The 19765-nt window shown below is 44.7% G+C and overlaps 1 protein-coding gene across 3 annotated transcripts in view; it reads left to right on the top strand.

Moving 5' to 3' along the window:
• Positions 1–19765, top strand: part of l(2)k05819 (transmembrane protein 94-like protein l(2)k05819) — a 72243-nt gene that overhangs the window by 22358 nt on the left and 30120 nt on the right. For all 3 annotated transcript variants that reach the window (XM_050176773.3, XM_055069663.2, XM_050176772.3), the window contains exons 14-21: positions 496–743; positions 3189–3426; positions 5403–5486; positions 8124–8194; positions 10914–11049; positions 12529–12611; positions 16980–17142; positions 18487–18695. In XM_050176773.3, the coding sequence (XP_050032730.3) occupies positions 496–743; positions 3189–3426; positions 5403–5486; positions 8124–8194; positions 10914–11049; positions 12529–12611; positions 16980–17142; positions 18487–18695 (1232 nt within the window). The remainder of the gene's footprint in view (positions 1–495; positions 744–3188; positions 3427–5402; positions 5487–8123; positions 8195–10913; positions 11050–12528; positions 12612–16979; positions 17143–18486; positions 18696–19765) is intronic.

Genomic DNA, 19765 nt, shown 5'->3' with positions numbered 1-19765 from the left:
AGGAATTTGCAGTCATGACCAACATTGATCACTTGTTCATAATACAAGGACATGACATAAGATGCAGTTAAAAGTGTGATGTTAAGAAAAAAAAAGAGATAGAGACGTTGACTCTTATATGGAACTCTTATTCACTGAACTTGTTCTTGTATACCAAAACATCTTTTTTAAGCACACTTTATTGGTTGGCAATCTTTTTTATAAGCCCATAATGTGACTTGATTTTCCAGTGCATGTTTGTCTCAGGAATCATTGTTTTAATTTACCAGTTAATCTAATAAGAAAGTGTGGACAAATCACTGGTGTTGACCCCTAAAAGAAACATTAGAAAGGAAATCAAATGTCAGGCAACTGACACTACCACACAGTATAAACAGTTTCCCAGCATGCCATTCTGTACCAGTTTCCAACGTGACAAGGCGTTTCCTTCTGTGAACCATAATTTTGTTACCGCTGGTGTTAGCGCGACATCCTGTCTGAACCTGCAACCTGCAGGCACTGTCAGGAACACTGCAGATGTTCACCCAAGGTACTGCGGACCTGGTTCTGGACATGTGCTCCGAGTACTGGGACGGCCGGGACCTGTGTCCGCTGAGCGACTCCGACCGCAAGCGGATTCTGGACTTCTACCAGCGGTCCAGCCTGACGTCCTACTGCTTGGCATTTGCCTACGCTCCACTGCTGCCATCGCTGCTACTCAACCCGGCTCTCGAAGGCAGCTACCTACAGCTTCCACCTGACAGGTACCTACACACCGAACCTTATGTTTTTAACTGTGACAGCAGATAACCCTTTAAGAATGCGTCTTGCCTAAAATTTTCTTTTCTTTTCTTCTTCTTCTTTTTTTTCATGCTGAATTTATGTTTTTGTCTAAGTGTGTTTGACCAACATTGGATGAGAGACGGCAAGCGTCATTTGTTAGATTAGAGCAGGAACAGAGGACGGAGAAGAATAAGCTTACGTAGAAAAAATACAATGTGCACTTCAGTTTCACACCCAGCAAGACCCATCTGTAAAAGTTTCACTCAAAGACATAGGTGGCTTTGGGTGAAGCTTACCTTAAGCAGGCCTGGTGTTGACCACATATGGCAAACCTGCTGCTTGAAAACTTTCCCCAGAATATTTTTATTCTCGGTGTATTTTGCACATTTTGTCAAAAAATTGCCATTTCTTTCAGGTATTTTATCTCTGGCCTTTAAAGGTTGAAAGGCTTGAAACTGGGTTTTTTCTGTGTCTATCTGTTCATCTTTTTCATTATGCCAACGTTGTCATCATCATGTTGTCATTACCATGTCGTTGTCATTGTGAGGCCAGCTCCCCACCCACAGCTTCACCATCTCCGTGGGGCAGCGAAACACAAAACTGTGCCCACCACCACCACTAGTGCAGTTTGCAACCATGTCTCTACAGCAATGCACAGTTTCTGAGCTGGGCTTGCCAACCACCCCGCAGCTTTGGCACTTGCTAGCTCTCGAGGGATTTTGTGTGCTGCACAGACTCGTATGGCACATTGAACAGGTTGCTTTCTAGCACCCTAAGCCCTCTCACAATGTGGCTCATTTTTGGCTGATTGAAATTGAGCATGTGAAACACGTTCGCCTGATTTATTCAGAGCACCGCGCTGCAGCTCGTAGCACTCGAAGGCATTGTCACCTTCGAGCTGGGAGCTTCGAGATAGGAGCATGGGCACAGTGAAATGAGATGCATAAACAGCAACATTTCGGGTGGCACATCACACTTATACTTAACAAACAGTTTATGGTTAGCAGGAATTCTAATGATACTTTCTGAAGCTAATCAGTGCAGTTCGCTATCACAAGCATCTCTTCACTCAGTAGCCCTATGTGAAGTCTTTTGGCAGTTGTCGAGCAGATCACTCACAGTACGGGGTCGTAGTGGCGACAGGAGGCTGCAGTGCCGTGATGCCACAATGGGAAGGCGGCGCTGTGACGCTGTCACCGCGACTGCCCGCTGGTAATCCGACAGGCTGTCATGACATGGAACTGCTTGCTCTTGTCAGCAGACTCATGCCGAGGGTCCGGCCCAACAGCTGAATGGACCAAGGAGTCACATGAGCTCTGCGGCAGGTCTCACCTGCAGTTTAGGAGCAGGTGGCTGGACGGTCCAAGTAGCCACCCACACTTGCCCGCGGGACCCAGCTCTGCCTGTACACACAGGAGGTGGCCACACAGACCGGTAGCCGCCCGCACACTCCAGTAGGTTCGGCCTGAAGCTGCGGGATGCGGGCACCCGAGCAGACCGATAGCAGCCCGCAATTGCCCACGGGACCGAGTTGCTACGACGCTTCTCCTCGCTGCCCTCATCGAGTCTTTCCTTTCCAAATTGAGCAGCAGCTCATAAGCTCACTTCACGCGCCGTGTCGTGGTAACGTAGCTGCAGCGTTGTTGTCCCTGCTCATCAGAAATGGTACTAGTGAAGTTGTGGCGTCTCTGCATGTATCTTGAAGGCAGCAACAGGCAGTATAGTAGCAGACAAGGATGACGTTAGGTGCATTGCAAAGTAGCTTTTTCTTGAGAAGATGACGATGTGATCTGCTCCTGTTGCAGAAGAGGAGATCAGAGCTGGAGGAATCGCTGAAGTCTCCTGACTTTACTTTTAAATGCAGTTCTACTTTGTTATACCATTGCACGCATTCCTCGGACAAGTTTCCGAGTAAGCAATAACGAATATATTCGCTAAGCAACGAAGTGCTAAAATATAGGCTCAGAAGAACAAATGGCTGGGCACGATAGCTCCACATCCATGACTAAAGAACCACACATGTTGTCGCCTTCTCCTCGGTGTCCTGAGGCAGCATTCTTGCATGACCACTTTCGGGGATCGTTTCACTTTCGCAAGAGTCTGCGTGACTATTGCACTGGATGCGTTGGCGTCTGTGAGCTACAGTGCTCCTGGCATCGTGTCATCAGTGGTGTTGCTCATAGACACCTGTGTATCCGGCTCTGGTTGTGCACAATCTTGCGAAAATGAAAGTATCTTCTCAAGAGACCAACCAAGAAGAGCAAATCGCCTCTAGATCGTTCACGCTGTTGCAGTCGTGAGAGAGCACTCGAACTTGCATGCTCCTCAACTCTTCTGGGCATCACAGCGTACCTACTCCGTCACTCTGCCGCCGCGTTCCAACGCTCGGAGACTACAGCGACACTCCGTGCTCGCGCGTCGTGCAGCAGTCACCTGTTCCGCTCGTCCGGCAAGAAGGTGGGCGGGGCGGCGCTGACGCTGACCGTCGGTCCGGAGGCCGACAAGACGCACAGCCACCACCTGAGCACGGACTCGGTGTGCCACGAGGAGGAGACGATGGTGATGGACGCGGCGGGCCGGGAGCAGGCCCTGGAGGCCACCGTGGAGCGGCTCAGGAACCAGGTGTTCATCGGCATGGTCACCATGCAGTACCAGGCCTGCCCGGTCAGTTCACCTGCTGATTGTCGTAGTGTCCGATTCAGTGAAATCTCGGTTACGACGATCATCAGGGGACCACGGCAAAATTTTGGATATTCTGAAAGAAAAGTATATTAAGCCGCCATCATACATCTCGCAAAGAAGGTGCCATAGCTTAATATATTACGAATGTTTTTTTAAATGTGACACTAATTGCTTTTTATTTTTTCCTTGGACAATAAGGGAGCGGAATGTTCTTCTGCCAGAAACTGTATACATAGCATCAAATTAATATTTTTACCGTGCTTTGTGTATTTGAATGGAATATCAATTTCTTTGGTTATGTCCCTCCAGCTGTAATGCCTGCAAAGGTGAGGCAGTTACCAAATAAGTAAATAACCAAATAAATAAAATTACCAAGCATTACCAGGCCTCTGAGGTCTGTGTATCTGCCGCTCTTCTTCAAACCTCACACACGTCTTGGAACATTTCTCGAGGAGCATGTGTTTCAGGAAACTTCCTTGCTGTACACTCTAAGAAAAGTTTACACCCTTTGGAGTGTACATTTGCCACACAACAATAATCGTCACCTGTCTTGCTTGCATTTCCTTTCTTGAAAAGGCTGCGCTCGTTACTTTCCTGTCGGGAATGCTATGTCATGCTGATAACGCGCATGCCGTTCGTTACTGGAAAGTACCGGGCTCGCAGCGTTAAAGAAAGGAAATGCAGACAAGACGGATGACGATTATAGTTGTGTGGCAAATATACACCCCAAAGGGTGCAACTGTTTTTAGAGTGTAGTAGTGCTGTCAATCACGGTATGGATTTTGTTAAACGACAGTGTGTTTCGTTGGTCTCGTCAACAATGTGGTGGCCAGTTTAATGAGTGGTGGGGTCAAAACCGAGCAGCACTAGCTCTGCCAGATCACCATATGTGTGCTAACACAAGCGATCCATTGAAGGGAGATTTTCTTCATCATAGGACTGCTGATGTTAAACGAGCTATCAAGAGTCTTGCGGTCACATTAAAAATTTTTCAATTTTTTTTTCTTTTTTGAGACATTGCATTCTGTTCCCTTGGTGCGGTCACTGCTGCAGTCACCTAGGTAACTAGTGACGTGGTCATTAGCAAGCAGTACTAGGCCTGCCCCGGTCACTATGTGTGCTCACGCATCTTATCATTGGAGGTTGCCTCTTTCTTTTTTCCAGAACACTGCCAGCTTTTCATTATTATCTCCGAGAGCCTCGTGACCTTATTCATAAACGTAGCTCAACTCGACACTCCTTTTCAACTTTGCCAAGATGAGGGCAGCGCCACCTATCAGCTGATAAAGTTGTTGTTCATCAGTAACACATTTTAACAATTTCGAAGCGATAATTTAATCTTCAGGCACTTTCAATGTATAATCGAAGGCCCTGGAGTGAGAAGGCCTCTCTGAACCAACTGCTCTGTAAAGTTATCACAGAGCAGTCGGGTTTAATAGCAGCTGGCTACTTGAGTCTGTGATAAGCTACCCTTCACTCAACAAAGTTGGGAAAGAGCATTAGGTTGAGTGTATAGGCAAGTGATGGCTTTGGGCATCCAAGGCTATCTTTGCTTTTTCAGTAGCATCAGGTGAGAGCAGTGGCTAGCTAAGTAGCATTGGGAATTGCATCAGTAACACAGTGGGCTTCTAGCATGCTGCTGAGCAGGTTGCAAGCTCAACACTAGACATGCGTAAAAGAACAGTGCTTGTTTGGAATGAAAGAATGCCTCTTGGCTTGAACAATTTAGTAGTTCAGTCATTGAACTAAACCCTACATATAGTACCAGGGAACATTGGCTCATGTTTAATAGTTTACACTATAATCTGCCATTAAAAGCTTGTTGCTTTGAATGATAGGGTTTGTTGCAGTGTGGAAGGTGAATAGGAGCACTCCGTCGTTTTCTGAGTGCGTGCTTAATGTTTGCATAATTCTACTATGTTTTGCTCTAAAAAACTTAATCCGTGGTCTTGGTGCAGGACTTTGTGAAGCTTGTGGAGCAACTCGAAGATGCCTGCATCCGATTTGTTCATTTCTCCAAGGAGAATGAACTGCGTAGTCGGGTAGGTACACAGTCACCTCTTGAAGAGCTTCATGGCATTGTTGCTGCTGCTATGCTGTTACCGTTGTTGTGTTAACTGCTGTTCTCGTTGCTGTTGTCATTGTTGTCGTCATGGTCATTGTTGTTGATGCTATAATTTGTGCTGTTCCTCTTAGGTTAAGGGTTACTCGCGGTTTCAGAGAGCATGGAACTTTGTACTCAAAGTTGAAGTAATAGAGTTCTAAAACAGGAGCCTCAAATGTTTTTTGGCTCCGAAGAAATAGCATTGTCTCTCCTGCGCAGGTACAAGAGGCAAACTACATACGTGGCTTGTGTCCGTTACGCTCTTTTCCAGATAAATAGCATGCCACCACAAACTTGCCTCAAAAGCTTTTGATCAGCAAACTTGACACTGAAGCAACGGCTCTCACCTGGGGCCAAGTCTGACCTGATTCCTGAGTAGTTGACATCAATGCCGTTTAAAGAATTTTCTGCGTACATTTGCCAGGGCTGCGTGTGGCGCCAGCTAAGCACTGTCAGGGTCAGATCTTGTGTGCATACATAATAACCTAAGTAAGTGGATAGCAAAGCACAGGTGCCATTGTAGCTCAGTTGTTTGAGCATCGCATGCATTGCACGGAGTTTTCAGGTTCGGTTCATGTCCAGCTATGGAGCAAAAAAAAATATAACGATTCGAACTAGTTTGAACTGGTTCATATGAGTTCTTAATGGTTCCTAATTGGGGAGTATGAAAATTTGTAGAAAAATATTTTTTCAGCCTCGCCCTCGTATTTATGTGAACGAAGTTTATTTCTGTTCTCACATGACGTGGACCGATGTATCTCTGAGGTCATGAACATTACGCAAGAAATTTATTACACTGCAGCCTGAGGTGCGTGTGCGGAGGCATACTGTGATTTGTTTTCGAAGGCCACAGTGGCCAAATGTGTTCAAAACACGTTTAATTTCATTTAGTTGCACCGGAAAGCTGCTTTACACCTGCGTCCACCCCGTGCGTCAAGGTTGACAGACCGTTGAGAGAGTAGTAACTTCATATTTGGCAACTACACAGGCCTGTGTGACAGGTGTTGCCCTTCCAGATGTTGTTCTGTTGTGTGCAGCCTGTGACCAAGCTCTACTGATGCACTCATGCAGGGTTCGTTATTTCAGCGGCCTGAAACTTACATTCTTACAGCTAAGCTGTTAGCATGACTGGAAGCTTTCGACAACTGCCTTTTCTCACAATATTCTAAAAGATCACTTGCGAAGTTTGTTTGAGAAAATGTTGGAAAATGTGGGAGATGTTTGGGGTGAAGCCCCTGGTTTATTTAGATGCTAAATGGAAATTGCTAAAACTCATTTTCGACAGGCTTAAAGGCAGCACATGAAGCACTTGCAAAATTTCCCGCTTCCTTGGAAAGACCAAAGGTGGCAGCAGCTTTATAGAGAAAATAAAGGCCATTCTATGTGTGTTGCATACCTAAAGCTTTAAGAGCATAGGATAATTATGTGCCTCGAAAGTAATTTACTGAACACTCCTTTTCTCGCAATTTTCATGCGTTATGTGAGGCGTGTTCTAGTTTGTTTTCCCGGTATTCTCGATAGATTATGCCAGGAACGTTGCTTCCATTTCGTCAAAGTAGGAATCATGTTATGGGTTACACACAAAAAGTCTTTAATTTGCGTTCGTTAATTACAGTTTTCGTAGAAAGCTTGTTCCAGCTTTCCAGAGTGTCATAGTACTGCCGTTATTCACATTGTTTCCCAGGGTCCTAAAAGGACTGTGTATATACAGGGTGTTTCAGTGAACACTTTCAAAAATCTCTAAAAGTTTTCCTGTGACAGATATCGCAATTCTAGTTCATGAGCTGGTCTACTCGAAGCGGCAAACAATACTTGCACAAAGAAATTGAGATCCAAAATTGGCTAATTAATAAAAATCCACTAATTAAGTTTTAATTAATTGCATCATGGCCCATATTGCAATCAAACAAATTCTAGCCGTGGATTTCGCAAGGCGAATCTACTTGGAAAGTATTTTCAAGATGACACCAATTCCTAGATATTAATTTCCAAACTTTGCAGGGAAATGGCACTGGTGTTCCAGTTAATTTGTTAGCAAGACGTCGTTTTATGCATTGAAGCACACAAGTAACACAAGTGGGGTTCACAGAGCCTTCTGAATATTTGTTGAACTGGTTTGGAACAGTTCCTCTAATAAGTTATGGTTCGGGTTCAGCTCCAAGATGACAGAAAAATCATGGGTGGGTTTGGTTCTAGTTTGGTCCCAGTTCAGCTGAAAATAACAGTTCAGCTCGGGTTTTCAGTTCAGTTCAGGTATGGTTTGACATCCCGCTTTCATTTCCTTCTGTTCTTTTTTAATACGGAACGACCCACATATTTAACCCACATTCTTAGTTATCTGTACAATTGAATTAAAAGAACATTTCATTTCTCCTACGCTTTTCTAGGCCTCGTTGTCAGTTTCATATTGTCGCCACAAGTGATTAAACTAGTCAACTCCCCGGATTCTGTGCCTTCATTTGGTAGCTTTAGCGTAGTTTGGGCTTTAGCTGTTTGACTGAGCTTTCCTCACTGCCTTTTCGAAAGTTGTTGTAACTATGCATTTTTGCATGTCTGCTCTCACTTACTGTCGCAGGGCTTCTCTGAGAAGATGGGCCTCGAATCTGGCTGGAACTGCCACGTCTCTCTGCTCAGCGACAGGCACAGGTGAGGCCAACATACCACGCATTTTGCTCTGCCATGAGCACATTGGAGAAAAATATTTTTGTACCTGAAATGGAAAAACAGCACCCGGATTGCTAAAGTTAACAAATGCGGGTCTCATGCAGTGAACAGCTGTTAATCCTTTGAATAAGAGACATAAAAATACCTGGAGGAAATGCTTTTTTTCTTTTTCACTTTTTTTTGTCTTTTTTTTCCGAGTGTGCAAAGTACATGGAGAATAGCGATATAGGTGGCACCCAAAACGCCATGTCTGGGACGTGTTTCTGGCTGCCCCGATAGCTTCTGCTGCACGCAACCAGCGAAGGCATAGCCTTCGAGATCCACATTTCCTTTTTTTTTTAAATCCAGAGAGCACCACAACTGGAGCGTGAATTTGGGCACCACCTTTTCAACGAAAAGAAAAAAGAAGATATTTTGCAAAATTTCTTTTTTTATTTTGTCCGTAAGTTTGTCGCCTGTGGAGGCAACACCAGCCAGAACACTGTAAGTAAGCCTCACCCCAAGCCAGCTATGGCTGCATGTGGAGCTTGTACAGACAGTTCCCAGCGGATGTGAAACAGAGGCGTACTGCATTTTCCTTGCCTCTGTATCAGCTGTATGGTACCACTGTGGCCGAGGATCCGTGCACTGGCCTTTCTCTCGTGACCGTGCTTTCAAAATAGGTCGAGTCACATGTCAGACTTCTTCCTCGTCCTGTGTTCCTGCTCTGGTGCAGCAAATGATGCTTGCTCTCTGTCATTCACTGCTGGCCAAAGACATTTAGTGAGAAATTCTGTACTCAAAACCAAAATTCGGCAAAAATAAAATAATATTTTTCTTGTGCATTGCCTGTAGGCAACGTTCATATGTAAAAGATTCTTGCACCAAAGGCTCTCTTGAACCAAAGGCTCTTGCACCAAATGCTCTCTTGCACCAAAGGCTCTCCAGCTCAGAGCTCTCTGCAGCACCATGTTTTTTCCACTACAAGAACTTGTGTTCATCATGTCGTCACGACTACAATAAAACGAAATGTAAACATTTCGAGCAAAGAAGCATCCTATCGCTCCGCATGTTGCGTGCACCGCAAAGCCCCTCATGCTCAATGCCGTGCAAGATGTGCCTCACTTCGTTGTTTTTGGCAAAGTATGACTATGTGCAAGTCAGGAGTTTTAAGGAGGTCTAGTGAAACATAATGTAAAGGAGGTGTAATGTAAGGTCTATTAAGAAAGCAATGGACAATGCAAAAATAACAGGTGTGTTTTCTTGTTTATTTCTTTTATTTAAGGAGGGGTGGGGCGTAAGGGCAGGGGGCGCTATACAGTATTGGCATAGCATACTACTTTGCAAGTTTATGCTCCAGTCAACGAAACCAACAGAATGTAAACACTAACAGAAGCAACAGCATGGGGGTGGCACCTGCTGTGGTTCATGCCACAGTGTACAAGATGAAGAACATCATCTCAACATCGATAAGGAAGGTACAGTGAAATCCTCATAATTCAAAATCTCTTCATTCGTCTTGATGGATAATTCGAACTGCTCTGTTGGTCCCGATAAGGTCCTATGTTTTTGAATAGACGAAAACTCCTGTGAATTTGAACTTTAAAAAGTGGTGCAACGGGTATTTTGAGCGAAATTTCTCGCTCCCATGGACCACTTTTCGGACAAACCTGAGCCAGAGGCGAAGGTTTGATGCGTCGCTAGCAAGCCGCAATGTCGCGTGGTGTAAAAATGACGAGAAAAGACGCACGGGGAGCCGAAACCAGGCTGGAGCAAGCAGGTGGTGTGCACCCTCATTTCTTGACCAGCTTAAAAGGAACAGAAATGAGCCCCCTAGCGCACGCTTGATGACATTACCGCACGCTCACCCTTCCTCTTACCGCGCACTTACCTAGCGCCCCCCTCCTAGCACACGCTAGATCACGCCATCTCCTACAAGAGGCACAGGGGAAGACAGATTGTATCAAGCCATCATCCCTTTCAGCTTACCCTTGCACTTTTTCCCTAACTGCCACAACAAACGGCACTCATGGCACAATCTTATTGTACTTGAACTTTATACTGAACCTAGACTTCTTCCGTCGTATGTCGTCAGACGCTTATGGATGAAAGATATTTTTTTAAATGGCAAGCCCAGTGATGGTTTTAGTGTTGCATGCTGTAACGCACGATTGATCGGACGCTATATTTAAAGGAGCATGTCCTTAGTCCAAACTGAATTTTATTCAAGTAAATTTCTGGTTCCCTTAGAGTTTGAATTAATGAGGTTCTACTTTGTGAACGCCAACTAGACAGGTCAAGAGTGATTCCTTTGCTCTACCCATTGAGCTTGTTAAATATTGAAATGATGTTGCTGAAGTTCTTTCAATTCTCATTGACTGTGTTTTCACTTCATATCCATCAATAAATGACAGAATGTGTCGCCATTGGAACCTGCAGCTGAATATTTCCTCGCAAACTATGATGGGCAGCTGCTAAAGCTTATGCTGGTCTCGTGAAACTTTTTGTAACCCCCCTTCAAAACCAATACGCTTCGTGATTGTCAAGGCTAATCATGCAAATGAAACCAGCCTGAGTTATTTATGCAACATGGTTTCTAAATTTCACATGCGCTATTGTTTCATGCCAGTGTTTTCTAAAAAGTTACCTGTTGTAGAAACACTCCAGCTGCTCCCACTGCATGCCACCACGTTTTGCCAATGGAGAAACAATTTTTTTGCAGGACTGACAGCAATGCGTCAACCTGTCACCAATCGCAGATGTCGGCGAGGAGTGTGACATCCGTGCCCTCCAGTAATCTGGCCGTGGTGGCCGTCGACCCTCATGGGGTCAGCATCGTGGACGGCAAGTCGACGAGCGTACGTCACGTTACATGTGCACACTCCTGTAAAAAAAAAAGAATTGTAAAATGCAATGAGTCCGTAATTACTTTTGGCCCTAAGTATTGAGTTTTGACCTCGATTGCAAGAGTGTTGTGAAAGCAGACTAAGACCAACGCCACCTGTGTGCAACAAATGGCAGTAAGCACTCAATGCCTTGAAGTTTGATGCCATTCACACGGTGGCACATAAGCATACTTAAAAGCACTAAAACTTAATGCTACTTGCAACGCAATGCATTCTCAGGACTTGCTTAATTACTTGTGTACAAAATCAAAATTCATAATTGACAAATTAGCAAATTACCAAAATTTAACTGAATATGTTTTAATTACTTTACGACACATATTGTTCGTATAACTGCAGCCGGTCAGTTCACAAGGTGTATCCACTTCGAACTAATTATGATCTGGATGACACCAGTTTTGAGCTATTCATTAGCATAGTGTATTCGATACATAAAACAGTGTTTTGGTAAAAAAGAAAGTAAGTGGAAAAATAGTGAAACCACAAGTTTGACAGCATATATCTCGAAACCAGTACCATCTTTAGAATTAATCCCAAGTGGGCATGCCTTGCAGATTCACTGGCTACAATTCACAGGTTTTAATATGTAGCACGAAAAAATTAATTATATGTTTATTAGTGAAGTTTTCTGAATTAGTCAATCGCACATTTCATTTTGTTGTGAGAGTAATGCTTGCCTCTTCAGGCAGTCCAGTTCAAGGATTAGAAATGGGCTGCTTGCCACAGGCAAATTGTGAAAACTCTGCATAGTTTTAAAAAACATCCAGTATGCTTATGTCAGCACTCTCACTTTGTCAGCTGTCATTACAACAATATTTAGCAGTTCCAGCAGCATTGTAGCATAATAAATATCCGATGCCCTAAAAGTGATTCTAATCATTAGTTTCGAGAGAGCCTTTCTCTTTCTTTTCTTCCCACCCTGTAAATTGAAGAAATAGCGCTACTTCAGAGCAGTGTTCGGCATATTGCCCTGAAGCTTGTCTCTCTTCAACATCGAGCAAAAGTGGCAGTAGAGATTACCAACTGTACAAAATAGAACTGCCTCAATTCACTTGCTGTGGGCAGTCACTGGTACCGAGTTGCTTTCATAGAAATTTGAATCTTGTTCAAAGTGATTGCTGGCACAGGTTACTGTGTTCTCTGTCTTTCTTTTTTAACTTAAACAATTTATAACCAAAGTTGTTTGTTGTAATGTATGGTCGGACCAAACGCATGAAAATACAATACCAACTATTCCAAATTTCCAGGTTATTATTCTTGAGTGCCCCTTTAAATGAGCCTAAAGCTCAAGCTCTAATTCAGCATGCAAAGAATGCGTAGCGGACAGTTAAAGATTGCCATCACGTGATCAATTGTCATCAAACCTTTAAAACATGTCATTTCACCATTTCTCAACTTGCGTTCAAAACTTTGCGCTTGTTCGGCACGCAGGCTCCACCGCGGAGCATCAGCGCCCCCAACCTGGTGCACTCCGAGCTGATCAACAGTCGCTACGGTGATTCGCCGCAGTCTCGGTGAGTTCCTGGCGATTCCAGTAAGCTGCGTGCATTTGTGCACGTTGACGAGTGCATTTGCACGTATTGACAGCTAGGATTGCATCTGCAATTTTTAAGCATAAAATGCTTTAGGCTTCTCATTGTCACCGACCTTCAAGAGACCTTGAGCCAAAATCCAGAGCCGTTGTCCGGGCACTCGGGACGAGAGTGGGGCGACAACGAAACAAGGACATCTGGCATCGTTGTGAGAGAAGAAAATGCTGTCTCTGGCCCTTGTACCCTTGTACAGGCCCGCATTACATATGCTAGTTGGGGCCCAAACAAGTTACAAAAACAATATGCTTTCAACAACTTTTCCAACAACTTTCTTCCTAATGTTTGTTTATAATATCACTCGAGCTGTAAATTTTTGTACACTGAAGTTTAATTTGTCATTTCCAATAGCAACGTTCAAAAGCCAAATACAGTGCACCATACACTTGATTGTCATCTTTTGGCGCTGAGACAGGGTTGCCTGTGCTCTTTTCAATACTAGCAGTCCATGAGTTTCGTGGCGTGGGTTTTGTGCCGCCTCCTTTGAGAGATGGCGCCACACTGCGTGACCAGGCCAGCAGTGTGGATGGTTGTGAGTTGGTTGTGAGTAATTGTCATAATTACTCCAACCAATCCGCTTTCCCGGCTGCCATTTCATGCTTGCATCTACTCTCGATTATGGGAGAGCCAGCATTCTTTTTTTCCATCTCCTATCGAAGTAGTGGCACACAGTTTATTATTATAACACAGTGCCTTTGTGCGACACATGGACCTGATTCAGGCACCATTGTATGCATCGGAATAGGGGGGTGAAGGGTGGCAGAGAACTCTAGAAGGAATACTGGTTTTCCGATAAAACTTTTCTTCACTTTGGTGTGTCGTGACATCAGAGGATGTAGCTACCAGTGTTACTTTTTGCAGTCATGTCTTCGGCTATTCTTGGAAACAACAATGTCTGCATTGTATTGTCGTTTAAACCTCAATACAGTGAAACCTCATTACTATGGGCACCACATCAATGAACTTTTCAGGTTAACAAGCTTATAGTTTAACTGCTTATAGTTTCAACGTCAAAATATTTCTGTACTGCGAACTTCAGAATACCGAACCTTTCAGAATAACAGCTGTTATTCAATTTCCATGTCATGTTAACAACGCCTGAGTACTACAAACTAATATTCCGAAATCTGGGGGTTTCTTAGATTTCCATGTATTCATTACGGCAGCCGGAACAGTAGGTAAGCAGACGAGGTGAAAAATGCGGACGCCATGGCGCATGGGTTTGGAAGCACCGGAGGAAAAAAATGCCCGAAGGGGACTTTTTTTATTGTGGAGGCAACAGCACATCGCATCAGATTTTGTGAGTGCATGCTCTTCCCAGACGAGCGTCGCCTAGCAACGGAGGCGACACTTCCTTCTTCCGCCCTTCTTTCTGCAAGCGTACCAGCTGTGCATGCAGAGAAATGCAACCTCCGTGCCGGCGGGGACGCCACATGGTCGCTTTTTCCAGACGGCATCGATTGCACGCACTTGCTCTTTGGAATAGTTCAGCTGTCCACCTCAAGTGATACAGTTGCGGCATTCACGGCAAACAAAGAAAAGGAACAAAACAAACAAAGAAAAGGAAACGTTATGCTTTATATACAACATGGAGCTTCTTCTTCTTTGTTGGTGGTTTTCTTAGCGTCAGCGCCTATTCTGCGTGCGCCGCTCTATATACGGTGCTGCAGTGGTGTGTGGCGTCGGAATCTGTGTAAAATAGCAACAGCACAGGCCGAGAGCCAACAGCAAAGTTTTCAGGGATAGCTCATGCGGTGATAATAACTGATGAACTGGTGAGTTGATAAGCGAAATGGTTAACCCTTTACTGCACCTTGTTGCATTTACGCAACATTCTGATGAACGGCGTTAAAAACCGAAGCAAAGTCAGTTTGGAGCTGCCTGTACACGTTGTTGCATATCCGCAACATTGGTCTGTAAAACGCATCACCTTGTGCTGCAATCTGTGCTAATCCTTCGCATCTTCTACCAAAACAAACGTGGCGGAGGCTGCGCGCGCCCGCGAGCAGTTATATAGGTAAGTTTTACAAATTGTAAATGTATTTCTCCATAAGACAAAGCGCAAAAAAAAATTCTTACGCTATGCTCCACATCCTTCTGACTCTGTAGGTACAAAAAAACATTGTCATTTCGGAATAGTTTGTTCCTGGCGACAGAACATTGCTATGTTGCACAAATGCAACAACGTGTACATAGTTTATTTTCTTTGGAAAAGTGAAATGGCTCCGAAACGCTGATATGGCCAAGAAATTCCTCCTGATAGTGAAGGCAGGGACTATTCAAGTAGTCACGACAGCCACGAGTGTAAGTCCGTTTCGATTCAATATGTGGACAAGATGTTCTCTGGTCGAATTTCCTTTTTTCTGTTCAAAAGTACGCTGTGCCTCCGCACGTTGCTGCGTCACGTCGTCACGGGCACAGCTTTACGTCTGTGCTTCGATGTTCTACATATTGACAATAACCCGAAAACATTGCAATGTTTCGTGGCTGCACGGGAATCTGCGTGACATACTGCACGAAGTGTGGGAACCACCTGTGCTGCAGAAGCATGTACAAGTGCTTCTTTTTGTTCCACATTAAATCACAGGTGCACCAATGATTGTCTCGTGCAAATAAGCATCTGAGTATGAATCGCACTAAATCTATCTTTTACTTTCAACTTCTTCTTTATTTGCACATTGTTGCAAATATGCAACATACCCTTTTTCTGCAAATTGAAACCACAAACATTCGCTAAAGTAAGTTTCGATGTGAGTACAGGTACTGTTATGCTTCCCTACAACTCCATGAATAATATTTTGAGGAAGCAAAAAATTGTGCAGTAAAGGGTTAATTTTGACGCTTTCACTATAACAACCTTTCAGAATGATGAGCAATTTGCTGCAGTCTCCTGAAGTTAAATGTATCAAGATTTCGCTGTATAACAAAGTCGGTAAAATCAGCACTTGACTTCGTTATGTATGAAATTTTAGCCATGTTGAAATTTGGCCTTTTTATGCAAATTAGTTGCCAACTAATTTTTCTTACATGGAAGGGGCCATAAAATTTTCAGTATTATCGGGCAATCAGATAAAATGAATTTTAATGAGCAAAAACTTTACTTTGTTAAATTTGAGAGTCAGCGACTAAAGATACGGTCTCGTGCTGTGTCGATGATACCACATCGGCAGTCAAAGTAAAGCCTGCAAAGCTTTTGCATCCACTTCACCACAGCGCCGATAGTGTCCACAGTGGGATGAGTATCAGCAGACCGCTCTCCACACAACCCGGTCAATGCAGCATAAATTCCGGTCAATGCAGCATACATTCCCGTTGGACTGCGCACAAAAAGCTTCACTTTAAAGTAGCATTAAAGTGAGGCTATGGAGAACAACCTATCGCTCACGGCCACCGTGCTTGTTGTAAATTTGCGACTTTGCGCACCCGTGTCATGTCTATGAAATCAAACAAGATTCGGTGGAAGCATCCAAAATTTTGGTAGCCGTTACGCATTGTTTTTAGTCCTGGCTTTATGAGTAAGAAAGTGGCAGTTTCACCCAAGGGGCAAAGCACTGATAGTGACAGCAACATATTAGACTACTTCGTGAAGGCTTGTTGTTTTATCAGCCATATAAATTTCTTTAAACATTCTCTTACTAATCAAATTAAAAAGCATAATGGCAGGCATGCACAGGCAGGCATGAGCGGATCTCGCTCGATGACTGCGGACACTCGCTGCCACAACGCTGGTGGGATGGAGGGCAGGCAGAGGGGAGTGAGTGAATGCTTCATCTGCTCTTGCTTTCGCGCATCTTCGAAACATGAAATTGCATGATCTTCAGCACTGTGTGGGCAGCAGGACAGAGCACATGAAGCCACCAGCCATCTCGGATTGGTCAGCCTTTGCACGCACCGTAGTGCACGCTTGATCATGTTACTAGGCTCTCCTCCCTGCGTGCTGGAAGACGGCTCACCTATGCACGCTTTCCCTCCCACCCAAAGCATCTGGCATGCGGGATGCGATAGGATTTTATTGCACTTGGATGTCATACAGAACATGACAGCTTCACACACCCAACACATACACATACAGAGCATGGCAGCGAGAAGGAACAGTTTTCCAGGAACATGTGAAACAGTAGAAAAAGCACATCCCAATTGGTCGTTTTTATTTATTTATTTTTTTCTGTGTTCTTGATTGCGAATGTTGGCGCCGGGAAAGTGTACGTAATGGGGATCGGAGCAACGAGGTTCTGCTGTGTACCGCGGCTCGTATAAGTCTCGTTGGAAGAATGCTGTCATTTCTCTTCCTAGTACGAGTGCCAATAGGACGGCAGACACCGCAGAAGGAATTGTGAGTGGCGACGAGTCCGACCCTCTGTGGACCCACGGTGACTCGGCGTGCCCTTCTCCGAGCAGCGCGACTGAAAGCAGCACTGACAGGGGAGCACCAGTTGCCTTTGACATCTCCAATCGGGTGAGCTAGTTTCAAATCTCTTGCTTGTGTACGTGAGGCCGTAAGTCAGTATAAATAGCTAGGAAAGCAAAAGTACAAAGAGGCAGACGGTGTATTTTGTCTGTGAAAACCAATCCCATTTCGATGGGTGTAAAATGCAAAAATGTTTGTGTGCTTATATTTAGGTGCACATTGAAAAGCCCGGGTGGTCAAAATTAATCCGTAATGTTCACTATGGCATGCCTCATGATGAGAGCAAAGTAGAACTCCAGAATTGATTAATTTTGGATGACAGCAGGTGTTTTTTGTACTTGAAGTAAAGGACGAGGGAGGGGCAGGGCAGGTTGGCATGTGTCTCCTCTAGTGTTGGTGAGTGCATACGCAGCCCATGTGCCCTGTTTTAGTGGTAATCTGCCATGTGGGCAAAGAGTGGGTGTGCATGGCATTACTGCGCTGCATTCCTGTGCGTTTAGTACTGGAGGTTATGTAATCTCAAGTTTCGAAGATGCGTTGAAGCAAGAGGCAGATGCATTCGCTCCTCACTGCCGGCGCTCTTCATGACAGCATCGTCCCACTGTGGGCAACACTATCAGCTACGGGAGTGGAATGGATGCAAAAGCGTGGCTGGCTTAGCTTCGTACCGCCGATGTGAAAGCATCGTCAACACGACATGAAACCGTATATTGTTGCCAACTCTCAAGTTCAACAAAATAATTTTGTTTCATTCAAATTTTCTTTTTCTGATTGCCCAATAATTCGGAAAATTTGCAGCCCTTTCCATCTCAGAAAAATCCATGAGCGACGGTACTTGCATAAAAGGTCAAATTTCGATATGAAATTTAGGTGCACTGAATGAAATCAACAATTTTAGCAATTTCGGTATATTGAGGTTAAACTGTACTACTACTACTACTACTACTGCTACTACTACTACTACTACTACTACTACTACTACTACTACTACTACAACTACTACTAACTAGCACTGACTGTTATTGTCTTTTGAGTAGAGGAAGGGTTTACATTATTAATTGTCCCATGCCATGTTGGTCTTGTACGTTTGCTATAGCTGCTTTGACCACTGCAAGTATTTTCTTTTTTGTGTGTGTGATTGTAGATAGCCAAACCTCATTATGATGAAAGCACACCCAACACTAAAATAGGTTTGCCACATTCAACTTTTATTATAGGTGTGTGTTCAATGAATGCCCATTTTCGTGACAAACATTGTTCATTTACTTTGTTACACCTGATGATTCGTTATATTGAGGCTCTACTGCACCATGAAGGATAAAAGAAAACGAGGGTATTGTGCCAATCTGTCACTGCCACATGCTTCTTGCGGCTTGTCGAATGCCGCCGCAGGCCAAGCTGCCCCGGGGCATCGAGAACATCCGGCCGCACATTGAGCACGTGGACAACGTGCCCCTGCTGGTGTCCCTGTTCACGGACTGCACACCCGAGGCCACCCTGGAGATGGTGCGCATCATGCAGGAGTACGGCGAGGTGGTCGGCTGCATCGGCAGCGCCTCCAGCCTCTACAACCTGCCCGTCTTCCTGCAGGCCGACTGCAGGTGAGCGAACGAAAGTTGTGCCCGAGGAGAGAGAGACAGCAAAGAGAGGAAAGGCAAGGAGGTCAACCAGACGAGCGTCCGGTTTGCTACCTTACACTGGGGGTCAGGGAAGGGTGAAATAAAAATAAGAAAGGAGGAAGGAAATTGGAGGCTTTTGAAGGGGCTGAAAGCCTTTTCAGGAGGGCATATTTTAGTGTCACTTTGAGCAAGCATGCTTTGTCGCTGGTATCGTTCGCAGGCTGTCGCACGGAAAGGCTTAGTTACACTCGCTGTAGAATGCACCCAGCGGCAAGTGCATTTGTCAAACTTGCTTGACTGCATCGAAGCGTGTAAACAAATTAATGCTCTGTGGAGAGCTCTGATCCTGAAACCAATTTCTCTGTGATTACACTCTTTTAACGACTTTTGATGCAGTTATTGTTCTTTGAGAATCCAATTTCCAGTATGTCTGTCTGTCTGCACTTGACCGTATTTCCGCCAACTTGGGGCACCGGGTAGTCCATCGTCTAATGGGTAGAGTACCAGGCTCCCATGCTGAGGGAACTGGGTTCGAAACCAACTGTCCAACCGACTCGGGTCGCTGGATAAGTAGCGTTGGGCACGTGCCGCTCTTCAGGAAACCTCTTTCACACCAACTTTGGTCAGCAGGTATGTGCTGGTGATTATGCGCCACTTTTTAATGAACGTCCTCGCCACCAACTTGGGTCACTGCTGCTTGCGTCCGCAAGCAGCAGTCACAAGCAGCAGTGGGAGCTTGAATAGGAAGAAGATGACTGCCGACATTGGTGCGATTAGTATTACCCATTATCACGTTCATTCGCTGTGCCCCAGAAGTTCTCTATGAGAGTCTGCTTTGCGAATGTAAGTGTACATTGTTCAAACTGGCCACTTCCACGAGCAACCACGGGAACTTGAAGAAGACAAAACATACTTTGTCCGGCTGCATACCTGTTCGTACGTGATGTGTTTTGGCAGTGGTAGTGCGGTGTGTCGCTGCATTGCCGCAATGATAATTGCAATTCCATCGACATTCATCGCGAGATGGATTTTGCCAGAATTTTCTTTGTAAT

Source organism: Dermacentor andersoni, chromosome 8 (genome assembly GCF_023375885.2).
Source record: "Dermacentor andersoni chromosome 8, qqDerAnde1_hic_scaffold, whole genome shotgun sequence".
NCBI lineage: Eukaryota > Metazoa > Arthropoda > Arachnida > Ixodida > Ixodidae > Dermacentor > Dermacentor andersoni.
The sequence above is the reverse complement of the archived record's forward strand: the minus strand, read 5'-3'. Positions and strand labels throughout refer to the sequence as shown.